This window comes from Furipterus horrens, unplaced genomic scaffold, assembly GCF_987537825.1.
Source record: "Furipterus horrens unplaced genomic scaffold, mFurHor1.1.pri manual_scaffold_2, whole genome shotgun sequence".
NCBI lineage: Eukaryota > Metazoa > Chordata > Mammalia > Chiroptera > Furipteridae > Furipterus > Furipterus horrens.
The window spans coordinates 19,521,340-19,540,544 of NW_028327172.1; the positions used below are offsets into that span (position 1 = coordinate 19,521,340).

General features: G+C 45.5%; 1 protein-coding gene across 2 annotated transcripts in view; it reads right to left on the reverse strand.

Annotated features, from left to right (window-relative positions):
• The window catches only part of LDLRAD3 (low density lipoprotein receptor class A domain containing 3), a 208,667-nt gene that overhangs the window by 102,499 nt on the left and 86,963 nt on the right, over window positions 1-19,205 (reverse strand). For both annotated transcript variants that reach the window (XM_090262606.1, XM_090262598.1), the window contains exons 3-4: window positions 13,343-13,468; window positions 1,343-1,477 (exon numbers count right to left, since the gene is read on the reverse strand). In XM_090262606.1, coding sequence (XP_090118732.1) covers window positions 1,343-1,477; window positions 13,343-13,468 — 261 coding nt within the window. The remainder of the gene's footprint in view (window positions 1-1,342; window positions 1,478-13,342; window positions 13,469-19,205) is intronic.

Below are 19,205 nucleotides of genomic sequence, written 5' to 3' on the forward strand. Positions count from 1 at the left end.
CTGAGGATCGCACTTTGAGAACCACTCAGAGGCTAATTCTACCCAAGACTCAGCTCTCCGAGCTGTTTCCTGCACCAATTCTGGTGAAGTCTGTTGATGCACATTTTGTCTTTTCTTGTCTCTGATTCTCGGGCATACAGATCTGGATCGATCATAATCCTTGGCTGGTGACCCACTCTTACCAGTAGTCTATGAATTACCCAGTTATTCATTTTTAATAACATAACCACCAGCTGAAATAAAAGCTAGGACCTTGAAAAAACTACATCTAACTTCACGGAGCTCATCCCATACATCCAACAACCAACTTTCTCTTGTTTTCCTTTTTACAGTATTATTAAATCTATAACCTGTGGTACATTTATAGAATGGAATACCAAATAACAGCCAAGAAAATGAAACCTACCAACAGATGATAATATGGGTGAATCACAGCAATATGATTGCATACAGTTGATAACACTCTATAAAAGAAATATATGCTTTTCTAGGGTGCTTAAAATGGACATATGTTCTTAAATCTTTGCATTTTTTTCCCTTAGCACTGAAGAAAATTCATATTTATAGTAAAACAGTAAATAAGTCAAGCAACGTGCCAGGAGAGGATACGACCCTGCTGCATCCTTCTGGTTCCCTAAAAAGCTCATCGTTCCATCCCCAACCTGCATCCATCAGCTTCCAGAAAATAGCTCTGAGGCCGAGAGTCCTGATATGAGTAGGCAATTCACACAAGAGGAAGCAAAGTAGTAAACAAACACATGGGGGAAAATTTAACTCTGCTCATAATAAGAGAAATGCAAATTAAAGCATTTGCAGAGCTATCATTCTATGGCTGCTAAATTAGCGGAAGCGGAAAAAATAGAACAGCAGCGAAAGCCTGGGGTATTACAGGGAAACTGACATCGCAGACAATGCTGGCTGCCGTGGAAAGCAAAAAAAGCATTTCACACAGCTGTGTGGCAACGTGAGGCTGTGAACCATGCAGATACTCCCCCACCCCAATGGACCTTACCCTGAACAAGTAATTCAATGCAAAGAAACAACCCCGATGGCCCCCGACAATGCCACAATTCGGAAAAACACAGCAGAGCACCCTGACAGGGTGTAACCCAGCGGGAGCCAATTTCGATTTTGAAGAGAAAACGTATATATGATGTTCGATACATGAGGCAAACAAAATGAATGATGTGTTCTAGTTAAAGCGATGGGCACAGGGGCTGCACGGTCAAGGGCAAACACTAACACGGTTTTGTACTTGGAAGCGGTACGGGGGCTGTTTTTTCCCTGGCAGTGTCACTGCAGGGTGGTGCTGCAAGTATTTTAGAGCCGGGGTGTCTCCTACCTTGAGAACTTTCACAGCTTTCCTCGTCGCTGTTGTCTTGGCAGTTATTTTGCCCATCACAAATGAAGCTCTTGTCGATGCAGAGGCCGTTCTTACAGTGGTAGCGTGCCGTGGAACAGAGCAGAGGGTTTGCGGCTGTGAAGGGAAAGCAGAGCGCGTCACTAGAGAGGCCAGCCAGTCGCTGTGGAGACCCTGGGGACCCTCTCTAGCCGGGAAGCAGTGAGCTCACCTTCCAGGGTGGCTGACTTGATCAAAGCCCGTCCTGGGAGACCGGCCGGACAATGACCTGGACAGGACAAGACTCACTCTACCCTATTCTAAAAGCTCCTTTGCCCAAGTCACCTTGCTGGTGACCCAGGGCCATACCAGCATGGCCGGGTGCCTCACCCTAGTGGTCGACCTCTAGGCAGGCCGGCAGCCCCTGAGGGCCTGGGGCAAAATTGAATGTCCTGGGAGAGTAGAGACTGGAATGGTTGGTAGCATAAGAGACACACAGAGAAAAGCAAAGTCAGAAGGAGTAGCTGAGCTGGGGTTCCAGAAACCTCTGCCACCGAGGCAGTGATGGCATGATCTGGTCTAAGAGCTATGCCAGATCCTTCTGGTGCCCTAACTATGGACCAGCGTCTTAACTCCTCACACATCTTTACAGATCGCTAAACGTGGTGGTCTCACTTCTTTGCAATCCAAGAGGCCCATTAACCCACTTGGTCAGCCTGTGTGGTTCCCCCATGAGGTTCCCTGCTCCAGACACTTTCAGGAACCTTACAAGTAATGACAGAACCCCTCCCTCAATGATGAGGGTGGCAACTGGCCAGTGTGGGGTCACCACAGAACTATTTACCCACATGGAAGCGAATCTCCACAGAAAATCAGTATTTCTACAGTGTGATTTGCCTCATTCCTGGTACCTTGCAGTGCAGTTCAAACAAGGCTCTTCAAAGCTCTATTTTTAATAAATGAAGTAGCAAAGTAGGAATCACTGCAATCTCAGCTCTGCCAGTTATTAGCTGTGTAATCTTGGGCAAACGATGTCACCTCTTGAGCTTTGGTTTCGTATCTGTGGACGGGACTGGCTACATAATTTTCAGGGCCTCGTGCAGATCGGAAAATGTGGAGCCAACTGTTCAAAAATCATTAAAAAATTCAGGAAGGCTAAGCACAGGGCGTAAAAGCAAGAACAGCATCCTTGTAAGGTAAACATGGGCCCTGAGTGACTGATTGCTGGTCACAGGCCTGTGATGCTGGCCCTGCTCCTTACGCAGCCACTAGTCTGAGCATCACCTGAGGCAAAACAAGAGAAAACGTATAGTGCAGTGTCTGGCACGTGGTGCAGACTCACGCAATGTGTCCCTGGTTATGTCTGAAGGAGCAACATTGGTGATGATCAAGAGGGCTCATCCTGGATCTTGGGTGATGAGCTGAGCGCGCACCTGAGTTGCACGTTGTGGGAGGAGCACCAGAGCAGGATGCCAGGCCCAGGGCAGAAGGCTGCTGTGGGGTCAGGGGCAAGCCCGCTCCGGCATCTCTCAGTGGTTCTCAACTGCAAGAGGGCAGCCGCCATCTATCTTCCGGCACGCTTCACTGAGCTACTGTTACGATACACAGAGAGCGTGGCTGCAAGGACTGTAAATTTCACAGGGATCCATAAACTAGAAGGACTGCAGAGTTATCTTTTAACTATTCACCTCAGACAGTTTGTATTGAAAGGTCAGAGGGGGTGGAAAGAGAAGGGAAGCCAGTGCTCTCAGTTTTGAAGATGAGGGACCAGTGCAAAGACAAACAAACAAACTTAGGTCACTGTGAGCCAGAGAATGGTTCGACTTGATCAAGCTGAAACCAAGGTCTGTCTTGTCTTTAGCCAAAACCAAAATGGGAAAAGCCCAAAACCACAAAGCACATTCGGTTTCCATCCAAGGCAGCCCTCCAAACCTTTCGTATCCCCTCACGGTGTCCTTCAGCTTCCCTGGGACCTTGAGAGTCATGTCCACAGCGCCAAAGCGGCTCTCCTAGTCGGGGAGGCTGTTTTGGATCAACCTTGCTGCCAACGTTGGCAACTCTTTACTTTTCTTCATCTTTAGACTCTCACAAAGGTAGATGATGCAAACCTTCCCAAAGGAAAGAAGTCATTTACATATGAGTGCTTGTGCATATGTACCTTCACACAGACTACATATGTGTGCACATGTATGCATGTATATGTAAAGATCCCTCACGTCTTCAAGATGAACTAAGGCTGACTAGAACGTAAGACACAGCTCTGGTAAAGAACCCAGACTGACTGAAAACCAAGTCACTGATGGTTTTTAATGCACATAATTGAAAGGATTAGTAGCCAGAATACATAAGGAACTCTCAAAATTCAAAAGGAAAAAGATGACTCAATAAGAAAATGGGCCAAGGATATTATTAGCGGACAATTCCCATAATGGAAAATGGTCAATAACAACTTGAAAGAATGTTGACCTGTAATGAAGCACCACTTTAACCGCATCCACTTGCCAACCCTGTCTTAAAATGCCTGGCTGTAGGCAAGGACGTGGGGGGAGAGGAAGTCTCACAGACTGCCAGTGGGAGTGCAGACTGGCAGGTCTACCTTGGAGACCAATGTAGTAATATTTGGTCAAGTTTAAGGTGCACATGCCCTCCAGCCCAGTAATTTCACTTCCAGTTACACACTCTAGGGAGAATCCTGAACAAACAAAAATGTTTACTGAAGCACTTTTACCTCAGAAGTCTAAGGCAGGGCTTGGGTAACTTTTTCTGTAAAAGGCCCAAGAGTAAATATTTAAGGCTTTGCTAACCATTTGGTCTTTGTCTCTATCTTAAGTACTCAACTTTTCCATTGTAGTGCAAAGCAGCTATTGAAAATGAGGACATGGCTAGGTCCCAATAAAACTTTATTTACAAAAACAGGCAGTAGACTAAATTTGGTCCAGGGGCCATTGTCTGCCAACCCCTGCTCAACAGCAGTGAAAAATGAATGCATCAGAGACAAGATGAATGAATAAATTCTACGAATATAACAGTGAGGAAGAAATAAAAGCTGACAATTATGGGAGGAAACAAGAAAAGTTATGAAAGATTATTACAGTATTGTGCCACTTGTATGAAGTTATCCATGCAAAAGAATGCTACCTATTACTGATGGATAGGAAAATACATGCTGAAAGAATAAAAACTAAGCAACTTTCAAATGCACAATACAGTATGATTAACTATAGTTTAGTTATGATAATATAATAATAACTATAGGGTGCTGGCCAAGTGGCTCGGTTGGTTGGAACATCATCTCGTACACCAAAAGGTTGCAGGTTTGATTCCTGGTCAGGGCACATACCTAGGTTGCAGGTTCAATCCCTAGGTTCGGGTGCCTATGGGAGGCAACCGATTGATATTTCTCTCTCACATTGATCTCTCTCTCTCTCTCTCCCTTCCTCTCTCTCTCAAATCAATGGAAATATCCTCAGGTGTGAGTTAAAAATAATAACAACAACTATAGGTAATATAACTTTTAAAACAGGGTATTGGGAACACAGAAGTCCATTTAATTTTACTTTTCCTTTCTATTACGTTGAAAAGACTTCACTAGGAATTTTTAATAATCCAGTCAGGGAGGCAAGTTTCGGTGATCCCTCACTTTCCTTTTTCTTTACTCTCTTTCCCACAGATTCTCTCTGGCTCACCAACACCTGTTCTGGGTCTCTTTCACACTCAGTTGCCCAGCTGCTCAGAAGACACAGGTACATGGCTGTAAACCACCACCCCTGGGATTCCTCTTTATCAATGGCTCCTCATAAAACACTGTACCCCCTTCTCCCACAATGTGGGGCATGGAAACAGGCAAGGATGCTAGAGGAACACTCCCCCAACCCAGCACCCAGCCAGAAAAAAAGGCCTTGGAACGACCCAGACACACATTGTGTTGTTCATGCCCTTCAGGTGCCAGGAGCTCCTCAGGGAAGGGCCTGCAAGTCTCTTCTTCTTCCGGGTCTATTGATTCTCTGTTTAAGTAAATTCCAATGAGGTCTGTGTTTGGTTCCCAGGGACACAGCAAATTAGAAGGGCCAGGGGATGGCTCGCCACTCTACAGACAAACTGCTGGCAAGAAATAAAAGCTGACAACTATGGGAGGAAACAAGAAAAGCTATAAAAAGCAATCTTAAGAATTCTACCGAAGAGCAGCCTAAGATAGTTTCAAAAGAGACCAGAAAGTTCTAAAAGGAGCCAAAGGCACCCCTGTATTATAGCCCAGTCTAAAAATGAATAGTCCTAAGAATGGCCCAGTGCTGTCACCAATTAAACACAGATTAAGCCAAGATGCAACACATCTCCGAGCACCCCATCAACAATGGTCCTCACAGGCATCAATGCTCAATTATTAGGCAGGCTCACTGAACCAGAGCAGCGTATCTCCCCACTAGACGGCTCGAGTTTCACTGTATTTCTTTCAGGGCCTCCGCAGCTATTTCCCAGACTTGGCCCAATTTCAGGGCCAGTGTGTGTGGGATGGCAGGGGACCAAACGCTGTAGGCTCTAGGCTCTGGGTGGGCAGCGGTCAAGGTCAGGGACTCCTGTGGTCCCATGGAGCCTTCATCACCCAGGACCCTGAAAGAGTAACTGCTAAATAGACTGCTCATCAACTGGCCAAGGAGCGCTCTGAACTTTAGGATGTTATGTCTCCGTATTTTCTGTGCTCGAAATCTATGTTTTCTTTGACCTTGCTAAAGTTTCCCAGTCACTGAAAAATGTAGTATTTTACTCAGTTAACTAGGGAGAGGAACAATGTGTTTGATAGTATTTATTTCAATAGGGATGAAGAAAATTGTCTGCAGAGTTAACTTCAAAAACTCTATTTCGGACTTAAAAGCTCCTCAGTTATTACCACAACAAACAGGGATCTGAGGATCTGTTTCCCAGCCCACATACTCAGCAAAGAGAACCTGTCTCCCCCTGCCAGAGCGGGGGAAGGAGGGCCGAGTTAAGGTTAAGCTCAGTGGCTCATTAAACTGGCGGCATTTACTTCAACCACATCTGAAGGGAAGGGCTAAGGGCCCACTGCGGTTGCCCCAAAGCAACTGACTGGCGTCAAGGCAGGAAATGAAGCAATCTGTCTCCAGTAGGACCTAGGGAATGTCGCCTTTAATCCATTTAAAGTCTGTGAGGTTGGCCCCTCTTCCACCTCAAAGGGTTCTTGATGAAATACATCAATGAGAAGGTCCTTGTTGCCAGCCCTCACGTTTTCCATCTGCTCCCCATCCCATGGTGTTACCACTCACTTCCTCAACCAGCATCCCAGCGTCATGGGGCTCTTGTCTTCCTAGCTTCGTTTCCCTGGAAACCAGGCACCTGGGGGAAACGGAGCTGCCCCGAGACTTGCTCTGTTTCAGGATGCAGGGTGCCTGGCCCCAAGCCCCTCTGCAAATAATCTGTCCCATTAATGAGCACTGCTTCCTTTGTGGCCTGGAAAATGCTCGAAGTCCGGACCTTCAAAGAGCCGAGGCAGCCTGTCTGCGGCCAGCTGCAAGTTCCTGCTGTCCTTTCAGAGTCTGCTCAGTAAGGCAGCCCTCTGGCCACTGAAAACAGTGTCCCATGTTCACTCACATTTATGGAGACAGAACCTCTTTCGTGACTGCCGGAAGGGAAGGGGCTGCCAAGTCTGGGCAAGAGGCAGAAGGTGAAGATTCCTCAGTCCTGCCTGCCTTTTCCCAGTCTCTAAAGACTCATAGGATTTAAAATTTCAAAACCTCTCCAGGCTTCTTGGCTCAGTGCCAGGGGCAGAACTGTGTCCTCCTCCCTACAAAGGCTTCCTGGTCATGGCGACCTTCTGTCTAACACCCAAGCCTGCCTTTTATCCAAACCTCTAGTCTAGCAATGAATATCTCTCTCCTTATGCCCTGCCGGCACCTCTGTCTGAACACCCCCACCCAAACTGTGCATGTCTGAAACCGATGCCCTTGCCTCTCTCTCTCCTGCAATTCATAGGTTCCCTTTCCCCCTATTTTTTCTCAGAATTTATTCATGGATGACACTGGGTCCTGAAGAATTTCCCACATTCTGGATCTGGCAGTTTTGTCTCCCTACAGGTCACTAACATGTTCCACTGGCCCTGAACTTCCTATAAACTCATGGTTAATATCATGGATTGCATGTTCTGTCCCCCAAAACCCTGATCACCAATGGGATGGTCTCAGGAGGTGGGGCCTTTGGGAGGTGATTAGGGTTAGATGAGGCCATGAGGATGGTGCCTGCATGGTGAGATTTGCACCCTTAAAAAGTGGGGGGAGCTGAGGGATTTCTCTGTGTGTGTACGCACCAAGGAAGGTCACGTGAGGTTATAAATTAGAAGAGGGCCCACACCAAGAACCCAACCATGCTGGTACCCTGAACTTTGGACTTCTAGAACTGTGACTAATAAATTGCCGTTATTTGAGCAACTCAGTCAATGGTACCCTGTTATAGCAGCCCAAGCTCACTAAGATATATGGGCTCAATCAGATTCAGGTTGAATGTTTTTGGTAGAAATACACCACAGTGGTGATGTGTGCTCCTGTTGGGTCATATCAGAAGATGAATGAGCCCTGGCTGCTGTGGCTCAGTGGATTGAGTGTTGGCCTGTGAGCCAAGTGTCGCTGGTTCGATTCCCAGTCAGGGCACATGACTAGGTTGCCCATCAGGTCCCCACTTGGGGGCGCGAGTGAGAGGCAACCACACAGAGATGTTTCTCTCCCTCTCTTTCTCCTATCACCTCTCTCTAAAAATAAAATAAATAAATAAATTATTTAAAAAAAAAAGAAGAAGATGAATGACATCTGACTGTCTTTCCTTGTGATGCTAAAACTGATTTGTAGGAGGTTCCAATTCCAGGTCAGATGCAGTAAACACTCCCCACCCTGGCTCTCCCACTGAATGCAGCTAAAAAACAAACACACAAACAAATCAACCTAGACAGAACACATGTAGCAGCTATTTTCAGATTCTGAAAAGAAAAAGTGGAGCGGGCCAACTGGGGAAGAAGATCAAATTTTGAACAATCACTGAATAGGTAGGTTCTTTTCCCTTCTCAAGAGTCCCAGGCAACTGGGACGTGTCCAGAGAGATCATGGAAAGGGAAGCATTCAAGAAAGCAACCCCGTGAAGTTATTTCGACCTCCTAGGCTGATCCCCAAGCTGCACGTGCAGAGCACCAGTCCTCATTAGCACACCAAAGACGAGAACTGAGCTCCTGCTCCACTAACCAGGCCCTAGACCGGCCACTGGGAGCTGCGCATGCAGGACAGAGCCAAACAGCACTGCAAAAACAGCTTGGGAACTGCTGCAAGCACAGCCCATGGAGGGCCGTCAAGAACTGGTGGCCTGACCCAACAGGGTCATTTGCCTCCGAAAACAAAAATATAAGCATTCTCCGTAGGATTTAAACAAAACCCAGAGTGTCATACATAATAATCAAAATATCAAGAATATAATCCAAAATTACTTGCCATCTCAAAAATCAGGAAAATCTCAATATGTATGGCAGAAGGTAATTAACAAATATCATTGCCAAAATAAGACACATGTTGAAATTATGTGATGAAGACTTTAAAGCAACTATTATACAAATACTCTAACAAGCAATCACAAACACTCTTGGAACAAAGGGAAAATAAGAAGTCTTGGCAAAAAGCAGAAGATATAAAGAAGAACCAAAGGAATTTTAGAACAAAATACAGTAATCAAGTCAATTAAAAAACACAGTACGTGGGCTTGAAAGTGGACTAAGGAAAATGTAAACTTGACAAGATAGAAATTACCCAATCTAAACAAGAAAAAGATCGATTAATAAATGAGTAGAGACTTAGGGACCCGTGGGACAATAACAGAAGATCTAAAGTTGTTATCAGAATCGTATAAGACAAGAAGAAAGAGTGCAGCACTTAAAAATATATTTGAAGAAATAATAGCTTGGCAAAAGACAAAAACCTACAGATTCAAAGAGAAGCTAAAACAGGATGAACTCAAAGAACTCTGCATAGCCAGGCACATTATAATCTAACTGCTAAAAACTGAAGAAAAAAAATCTTCAAAGTAGTCAGAGAAAAATGATGTATTCTCTATGGAGACGCAATCTGAATGACTGAAAATTTCTCATCGGAAACCGTAGAAGCCAGGGGAAGTGGCACAACATTTTGAAAGTGCTTAAAGAAATGAACTGTCAACCTAGAATTCTATATACAGTAAAAATATCCTTGAGGAACGACGGTGAAATAAAGACATTCTCAGATGAAGAAAAGTAAGAGTTTGCTGCCGGCAGACCTGCTTTAAAAGAATTGCTAAAGGAAGTTCTTCAGACAGAAGGGAAATGATACCAGAAGGAGACTTGGAACATCAAGAATGAGGGAAGAGCGACCAAAATAGCAACTCTCTGGGTAAATAATCTTCTCTGATTTTTTGTCCTCTGGACTTCTTTAAAACATATTTGAAAATTTAAAGCAAAAATTAAAACTCTGTCTTTTGGAGTTTTTAACGCACGTAGATGTACTAAAACAACTATAACACAGAGTTATCTACAGAGCGAGAGGGTTTCTATGTTCATCTTAAAGTGGTTCAATATTGATTCAAACTGTGAGAAGATGGCTGGTTCCAGAAGTTTCCAGCCTGATCTGTCCATTATAAAGCTTCCCATCAATTTTTCATCTAATGGTCTCAGCAGCCACTGATGATCCATTTCTTTATTAAGAGTTCACAGAACAGAGATACCCTGATTCGCTCATTCTTCTGTTATAGCTGGTATTCTTCAATAAAACAATGGACTTTCGTAAGTCAGGTATTTATTTGTCAGAGGTACAATTCATATAGGAAAGGGAGGGTAAATGCTTGATTCTTTCCTTTTATTTATCAGTTTTCAAAATAGTGAATCAGAACCACTATTTTTAAATAGTAGATGTGCCAAAGGAAAATGCAGACTTAATATGGAACGGATATAATTTATTCACTTAGACAATCAAGGACCAATATCCAAACATTTAAAGCAGACATGGTCTTGAACTAAAGCAGGGAGTATGTAGGAGGACACAATCATTTAAAAAGTACATACTATGATGTGTCACACTTGCTTTTTATTGGCAATGGATTACTCTCTAGTATATATGTGATATATATGTGTATATATATAATTCACCCCTTAGATTATAAGATCCCCATGGATAATAGGAGTAGAGATCAAGCTAACAGACATTAAATGAAATAGAAAGAAGCATGCCCTTTTCACAAAGATGGAGCTGAACCTGAAGAAGGAAACCCTTGCCCCTCCTGGAGCTGAAGCCAAAGCAAAGGCTCTGAAAGCAAAGAAAGCAGTGCTGAAAGGCGTCCACAGTCACACACACACACAAATTCCCCAAGATCCGCACATTACCCACCTTCTGATGGCCCAAGACACTGGGCTCTGAAGGCAGCCCAAATATCATTGGAAGAGCACCCTGAGGAGAAACAAGCTTGACCACTATGCCATCAGCAAGTTCCCCCAACTACTGGGTCAGCCATGAAGACGATAGAAGACAACTATAGTATTCCCTCACTAATTGCAGGTACTTCGTTCTAGACCCACCCCCCAACACCCCCGCGATAGGTGAAAATCCGCGAAGTAGGAACCTTATATTTATTTTAGTATTTATATATATTTTAAGGCTTTATAAACCCTTCCCACACACTTAGGAACTGTTCTAAGTTCCTTATTAACCTTTCCCACTCCCTTATTAACCTTTTCCACACTTTTATAAACACTACTTGTTCTTAAACATATTCTACACTCTTAAACCTATGTAACTTTAACAACATACATATATAGTACCGCAAAATCCTGCAATACAGTGAAAAATCCACGATAAATAATTAAACATATTTTTTAAAATCCCACGATACAGTGAGGCCGCGATAAGTGAACCGCGATATAGAGGGACTACTGTATACACCTGTGTCCACTGTGGATGTCAAGGCCAACAACTACCAGACTACATAGGCTATGAAGAAGCTCTATGACATTAATATGGCCAAGGGCAACACCCTATCAGGCCTCCTAGGGTGCTCTGGATGTTGCCAATGAAATTGGGATAATCTAAACTGAGTCCAGCTGGCTAATTCCAAATGCAAAATTTTTTTCAGTGTAAAAAGAAAGTATGTTCTTGGACATCCTAAGCCAAAGACGAAATCCAAGTAATTATGGTCTTCCCCTTAATCACTCATGGTTTTAAGTCACTACAAATCTTTATAACCAATTACTCCATGCCAGCCACTATACTACACACTTTCCAGATATTATTGCATCTAATCCTCACAACAGCCCCAGGAAGCAGGCTTTCAGCACTGCTTTTAGAGACAAGGAAACCGCTGTGCGAAGAGATCATGTAGCTTGTCCATCTCATGCTTAATTAGGGTAAACACAAAGGTGAGGCCAGACACTGCAGCTCCAGAGTCACTATGTTCAGTCAGGCCAGACCCCGTCAGTGATATGCAGCCTCCCTGGGAAGCTGAGTTTCAGCCAGTGTACTACCCATTCGATAACCTAGTGGCTGTGCTATATTTCTGCCATTTGAGACCCAGAAGATGAAATAAGGCAAGAGGAGAAGGCACATGGGAAAGTTATGAACTCCCTGTGGCCCTATTGGGAGGGGACAGCAATGACTGTTCCCTGAAAAGACATAAATAACACAGGGGACAGTCACCTTCCTCTTCAGGGACTTAAAATAGAATTGACAGGATAAGGGAAAATCAATTTATCCAAACAATCGTTGAAGTCACTAAAACTTATGTTTTGAAAAAAAACTGATAACAAGACAGAACGGTCACAGGCAAGAGGACAACTCAATGAAGCAATTAGAGAAGAAAAACACAGAGAAAAGAAGAGAGAGGGGGAGGGAGAGGGAGAGAGGGGGAGAGAGGGAGAGAGAGACAGAGATAGAAAGAGAGAGAGAGAGAGAGAGAAAGGGCTGGCATGAAAGTCCAAATATTAACAGTGTTGCATTTTGGGAAGCTTCGTTTCCCTCTTTATACTTTTCCATATTTTGTAAGTTTTCTTAATAATCAGAAAACAAAATGTTATTAAAATATGTAGACACAGAAAATAAATGTGTAAATTTGCCCAGAGCTGCCTATAGTCACAAAAGCTCCCATAGTCTAAACATTTAAGGGGAAAGCAAAGAAGAAACAGGGCGCAGGGACCAGGGTAACCAGCAGCAGGTACAAAGAAATATGCTGGGAGAGATGGAATAGTATGAAAGGCGGGGAAGAGATGCTTGAAGGTCACTGAAGCTGCTGTGTGTAAAGTCATTTTGGACACAGGGATGCTGGCAAGGAAGGAGCTACACCTATCCAGGCCAAGGAGTGACACTCAACACTAAGACGGCTAAGAGGTAAGGTAGGGCAGGAAGAACCAGAGGGGGTTTGTATGTCTGTGTTGACACCATGGAATATTATACAGCAGGCAAAAGGAATCAGGGTGGTCACAAATAAAAAACTTTAGCTTTCTATACTGTTTGAATGTTTTTTCCAAAATATATTCTTACAGTACGCATATAATCAATATACGAATATCTTTTTTAAAAAAAGAATTCAAAGTAAGAAGGAAGGCAAGCACATAAGTGCGGGCTGTGGAGTGGGAGAGTCCATCAGGGAAGAGAACTGGCTCTGCCACTTGTCAGCCATGTGGCACTGGATGCATTTGTTTGCCTCTCTCCGCCTCAGATTCCTTTCCTGTGAGCAGGGATCACACGCCTGCATTTGCTCAGCGACTGTCAGAACTGAAAACAAAGTATGCCCAGGGCCCAGTGCACTTAGAAGGGTCCCCCATAAATGGCAGCTAAGCACTTACACAAGACAGAAGCGGTAAAGGAAGAACAGAATGGGGGTCCGAGCAGAAAATGCCTGAGCCTGTGGGCGGAAGAAGCCCGAAGGGGACGGCGACCAGCACGGAGGCGGCGGGCGGCCGGAACGCACGGGGCTCGCAGCGCGCAAGCTCGCGGCACTTACTGCAGTTCTCCTCGTCGCTGCCGTCGGGACAGTCCTCGAACCCGTTGCAGCGGAAGCGGCCGATGATGCAGTGGATGCCGCTGGCACAGGGGAAGAACGTCGGGCCGCATTTCGATCTGGCCTTGGCTGCGGGACGAAGAACAGGACCAACAGCAAGGCGTTAGCTTAAGCTCTCTGACCTCAGCACACCCACGCCACCGACGCTGAGTGCAGATGGGCCTGCACGTTCACCTGGAAGCCTGCGGAAGTTTCCGACCACCCCCACCCATGCCTGATACTCAGCCGGGCTGGAGGCCCACATGCACCATCCCCTGGGAAGGGAGTGGCTAATCCTGCCACTTCGAAAGCCCCCAAGAGGCCAGCCCAGCCCCCACACCAGCAGGGCTCAATCAAAATGTGCTCAACGGGAAAGGATGGGTGAGTAGATGGGTGATGGATGGAGCTCGCTCTTCAGGCGCTAATGAGCCATTCGGAATTCATTCCCTGACTCTCAAAGTAATTGCCCACAGTCACTGAGTGCTTGCTCTACTAGATGGAGTGGCAGCGCTTCACACGGATCATCTCTTTTAATCTACCCAGCAACCACCCAATGGGACAGTGTGCAGACAAAAATCGATGCAACGGCCTGGGACTGCTATCCTCAGAAAGGCTTGCTGGCAAGGCGGGCCCGTGGTTGGCTGGCATCTGGGAACTTGGATTTTGGTAGGGTTCAAACCATTCTCTCATAATAATGGCTCACTGTGCCCAAACTATTTATGCAAACAGTGAAGTTCATGCTGAACACCTGCTTTTTTCCTGAGAGTCTGGGAGAGGACGTGGGTGTGACCGACCAGCTCCCAGTGAAAACCCTGGGCACCGAGTCCCTAACAACCTTCCCCAGTAGAAAACACTTCACGCGGTTGTCTGCTGCAACTTGTTGTGGGGGCGTTAAGCGTATCCTGTGTGATGCCACTGGACGTTTGAATTTGGTTTCCTCTGGACTCCGCTCCATTCACCTCCCCACTGTGTTGCTTTTGCTTTGGATCCCTTTGCTGTAATAAATCACAGCTGTATGACTACAGGCTGAGTTTTATGAATCCTAGCAAATCACGGAACCTGGGGACAGTCTCGGGGACCCCAACAAAGATGGGTATAGTTCTTATCCCCATTCCTCAGATGTGCTTTGGAGAGGTGAAGAGACTTGCCCAAGGTCACGCAGCTAGCAAGTCTGGCGCTGGCGTGAGGCCCCAGGCACTCAGCCTCCAGAAGCCACGCTCTCAACCACACCACTGTGCTGCCTCTGCCAATGGCTGTCAGTTCTCGAAACAGAAGCCAGACTCCTGCTCAAAGAAATCCTTCCTCCACTTCTGCTGTACAAACAGCTGTAAAAGAAACTGCTGTAACTTGGTCTCGACTGAGAGTCCTGCTAGCCCAACAGACCTGTGGTGAAGCGTCCTTTCCCTTTCCCGGTGATGGTCCTGGCTGCTCTGGCTGGCGACTGACTGCATCCCAGGGAGCAGATCCCACCTAGCATCCCTCTCATCTCCTGTCTTAGAGGCAGGACACAGGTTCCTCAAAAGGAAGGGCTGTTTCTTTGGAACAAACAGGCAGTTTATTACCTTCACATTCCTGCCATCAGCCACATGCCGCCTGCAGCAGCAGCTGATCCACAATCAAGAGGGTTTTAAGGGCTGGGACATGCCTCCGTTTTAAAAGACCACATGGCTTTGCTTCGACCTAGAACTTGCTGGTGTGCTCTTCACAAAGCACAAACATGGAAGAGTTTTCAAATTGTGGCTCCATTTTTTAATGACCTCAGGCAAGTTTTCAAATATTACTGAGCCTCAGTTTCCTTACCAGTAAATTGAAGCTAATATCTACCTCATAGGGCTCTAGAAAATATTCAATGAGATGATCTGTATCAAATGTTTAGCACAGAGCATAGCATACTGTAGATGCCCAATTAATAATGCTAATGCTATTTATCATCATCATCATCAACAGACTTACAGAGTTCTAAAACTGATCCTTGAGTTGCTAATTTTTTTTTTCTGATCACCAAAGTTTAAAAAGCTCATCATGGAAGGTATCTATGACCTGATATGAAGTGACCCCCTGGATATAATGTGAAGTGGAAAAAGCAAACTGCAAAGAGTAGCCGGAGTACTTTAACCTTCTATACAGCAAGAGAAGGGGCTATAAGAAAATATACATGAATTGTCTTACCTGCGCAAAAGAAATTCAGGAAGAATAAACACACTACAGACACTGGTTACCAACAGGGGTGGATGGGAAAGAGATGGAAATGATGGGGAAATGGGAATGGAATGTGGTAGCAGGGACGAGGAGATTGCACGTTTCTCTGAGTCTATTTGTATAACTCTGACTCTTAGAACCTTGATTATATTTCCTGTCCCCAAAAGGTAAATAATTAAAATCAGCTGTGTGTATGCACGTGTATAGACTTAAAATGCAATATAAATAGTAACAAATGCACATAACTATATTACAAATGAATAACAACACCACCACATTGAAGGGGTTGGGGAAGAAAAGAACTAACCTAAGTAACTATGAAATCGTTATTTTGACTTGGTTCTATGAGGCTAAAGAGAAAGAACTGTACACAAATACGGTATTCTAGTTGTATTTGTTTGTCACAGGGAATGCAGCAGCAGTTCTGAAATTACCTTTTGTGTCTACCAGGGTTGAATAAATAAGTAAATATATTGCAGACAGTAACCGCAAGGCGCTTCACTCTCAGAGGGAGAAGCTACAAATAAGGGAAGTAGGAAGGCAGAGATGAACCCTGAGGCTTTGAACTGGATTTGAAGCCATCAATGTGAACTCAAGGTTTGGATAAATAGATCACAGACATGGGCATGGACATAAATATACAGAGAGAGGAAGGAAGGGAATGAGGGAGGGAGGAAGGGAGGGGAGAAAGGGAGAGAAGGAGGGAGGAGCGAAGGAAGGAAGGAAGGAAGGGAGGAAGGAAGAGAGGGAGAACTGTTAATTTGTGTGTGTGCGTATGCGTTAGTGTATATACATATATTTTGTAGCTCCATCTGCTAAGAAATACAAGAGCAGTCAATGCACCCCAACAGCAACAAGTGCCCCCAGCACCCAGATTGTTTCTAAATAGCCAATAAAGGGAACCAGGGCTCCTTGAAGAAGTGGTTGATTCCAGGGGAAAACACAAAATAAACCTGGATGGAGTGCCTTGTGCTGCCGGAAAGTAAAGAAGTGTTCAAGACATGATGGAGGCATGTCAAAAGGGTGCAGGAATCAACCTGAAGAAGTTCCCAATGAGCAACGGCAGAATAATTTGGGCAACAAAATAAACAACAATAGTATTGGCTTGAAACTCCGAGAATACAATAAATACCTCTGAGTCCAAACCGATATCATGAACTGTTGAATAAATAAGTAAATGAGGGAGAAGGGAAAGAGCTTCCTTGCGGAAGAAATCCAATTAATAAACATGGAAGGGACGAAAGAACTAAAAGTCACCTTGAGCAAACACCATGGTAAGAACTGTTACAGGCAAGATCCAGCAATGGATGCTCAAATTAAGAGGGCCAGCCCGCCTTGCTCCAGCCATCCTTTCAGGGATAAGGGAAGAAAGGCTGCCTACAGGTCTTTTACCACCCAAACTGAGGGGATTTTCTCATAAACCTCAACGCATCAGTCTTCCACTCGGAACTTCACTGTCCTCCCTCCACCTAAACGAAGCCTAAAGCCCCTATCACAGCATCACACAGCTCCCAGGGACCTCTCCAACTTCAGGCCTACCCCGTCTCCCTGCTCTGGCTATGCCGGCCTCCTGGCTCCTCCTTGAGCCCCTTAGGCCAAGTTCCACCTCAGGACCTTTGCACCGGCTGTTCCCTTTACTTGGAATGCCTTTCTCCCAGGGGCTGGCATGGCTCACTCCTCATTTATTTAGGTCTGTTTAACCACTGTATTGTCTACAGTGGAAACCCCACTTCCCACCCACAGTCACTCCAGTCCCTACTCTGCTTTTCCTTATAGCAAAGATGTCACCGGCTTTGGGTTGGGCTGTTTGGTGATGAGTAGACACTCACTTGAATAGTTTCATTCGCCACTTTGGAATGAGCTGCACTAGACGGTGCCTACAGTGGATCTCTAATAAATACTTGCTGAACATACAAATGAACCTATTAAAGGAGAGAGGGGGGGTGGGTAATAACAGCATTTACTGAATACTTAGAATGGGCTAAGCATTGAGTCTCGTGTTTTACAGATACCATCTCAGTGACTCCTCACAAAATCCATTTTACAGATACGAAAACCGAGCTCCAGAAGTGAAGTAGCTTGGCCCTGCTAATAAACCAAGTTAAGGCTCAAATCATGCTCTTGACGTATTTCTAAGGCTCAGCAAGCCCAGCTCCCAATGACTAGACTTTAAAAGATAAAGAGAGAGAAAAGAGAGTGAGAATATGAATAATTATAAATGAATTAGCTATGATTCAATTAACTAGCTCTTTGTCCCTGCCCCCGCACCCTCTTCAGGAATTAGTCATCGGACTTCCCGCCTTGCCAGGGATGCTCAGAGGCTGTTTCTGTCAGAGGGAGTCTGTCCTGTTATGATTTACATCTGCACCATCAGACACTGGCTACGGCAACCTCCGCGGCAGATCACAGGCGGCCAGCCGAGCACCTGGCAGAGGCTCAGAGAGAGAGGCCAGTCGCTGACAGCAGCTGTCAGCTGCTCCCTGCCCGTGTGACCTGCTGTGGGGCTCAGGGGGTTCCTGGCCAACGTCTGGTCCTCATTTCCACTGAGGGGAGATTTCAGTATGAACCTCAGCAGCCCTGGCAGAAGGCGGAAGATGGACTCTGTGTCTAAACCCACACTGACAAAGGCAGACAGGGTGACTCCATTCCACTGAATACGTATTAAGTTCATCACTTTGCAAGGAGTTGCTCCATGAACTTTTCAAAGTGGCAGCTTTCACCAGCAAGACAGGATCAGGGCTCTCCCAGGGGTTGGTTTCTTTCCTGATCTGAGTCTCTCCCCTCCTTATAGCCTGGTTGTTACAGTTCAGAATTTCACGGACCAGTAAAATAAAATTTTAAAAAATGTTTTTTAACTAGATGGGAATGGACAAAAGACTAACAATAATTGCCAACTTTTTATTTTATCAGCAGGGACATAAACAAGTGTGCAATAACCTCTATTCACCACTGCCCCAAACGTAAAAGCTGCTTTAGCATCCACCATGCAGGAAGGACATAGCCCTTGGCCCAGAGTTTGGGTATCATGGCAGAACAAGGAGGGGAACCAGGAGATGCCCCATTGCTGCCACGTTGTGATGCCCTCAGGACAAAGGCCTGATCTTTACATGCATAAGGTATGGAGCGCAGCAGGGAATCCACACAGGTTCATTCAGAAACTAATCCTCACATTTCACAGAGGAGAAAAATTAAGGACCAAAGAATCAAGTGGGGGCTTTTTAAAGTCATCTAGCTTTTCAGGGTCAGACTGCTCCAGAATCCAGTTCTCATGCCCTGAGTCTACTCCGTGTGTCAGGCATGGAGCTGCAGGGCCACACCCTGCCAAGGCCCCCCTCAGGGATCAGATTCAGGAGAGGCTCCAAGAAAAGTAGTCACGCGCCTCTAAGGCCCTCTTACATGTGGCCAGAACGTCCCAGGCCGTGGACAGAAGTGCTCTTCACCAGGCATCGGGCCCGTGGCTCCCGATCCTGGAAGATGATGGCTGTTGCGGGGGGGGGGGGGGGGGGGTGCTATCTACAGCTGCTGCCCAGACTCTCCCCATGTGGAACTCACAAAAGAAGTTGGACAGAGGCTACAATACCACAGCCTCTCTTTTTAGCCACAGCAGCCATGAACTAAGCTCGTCAGA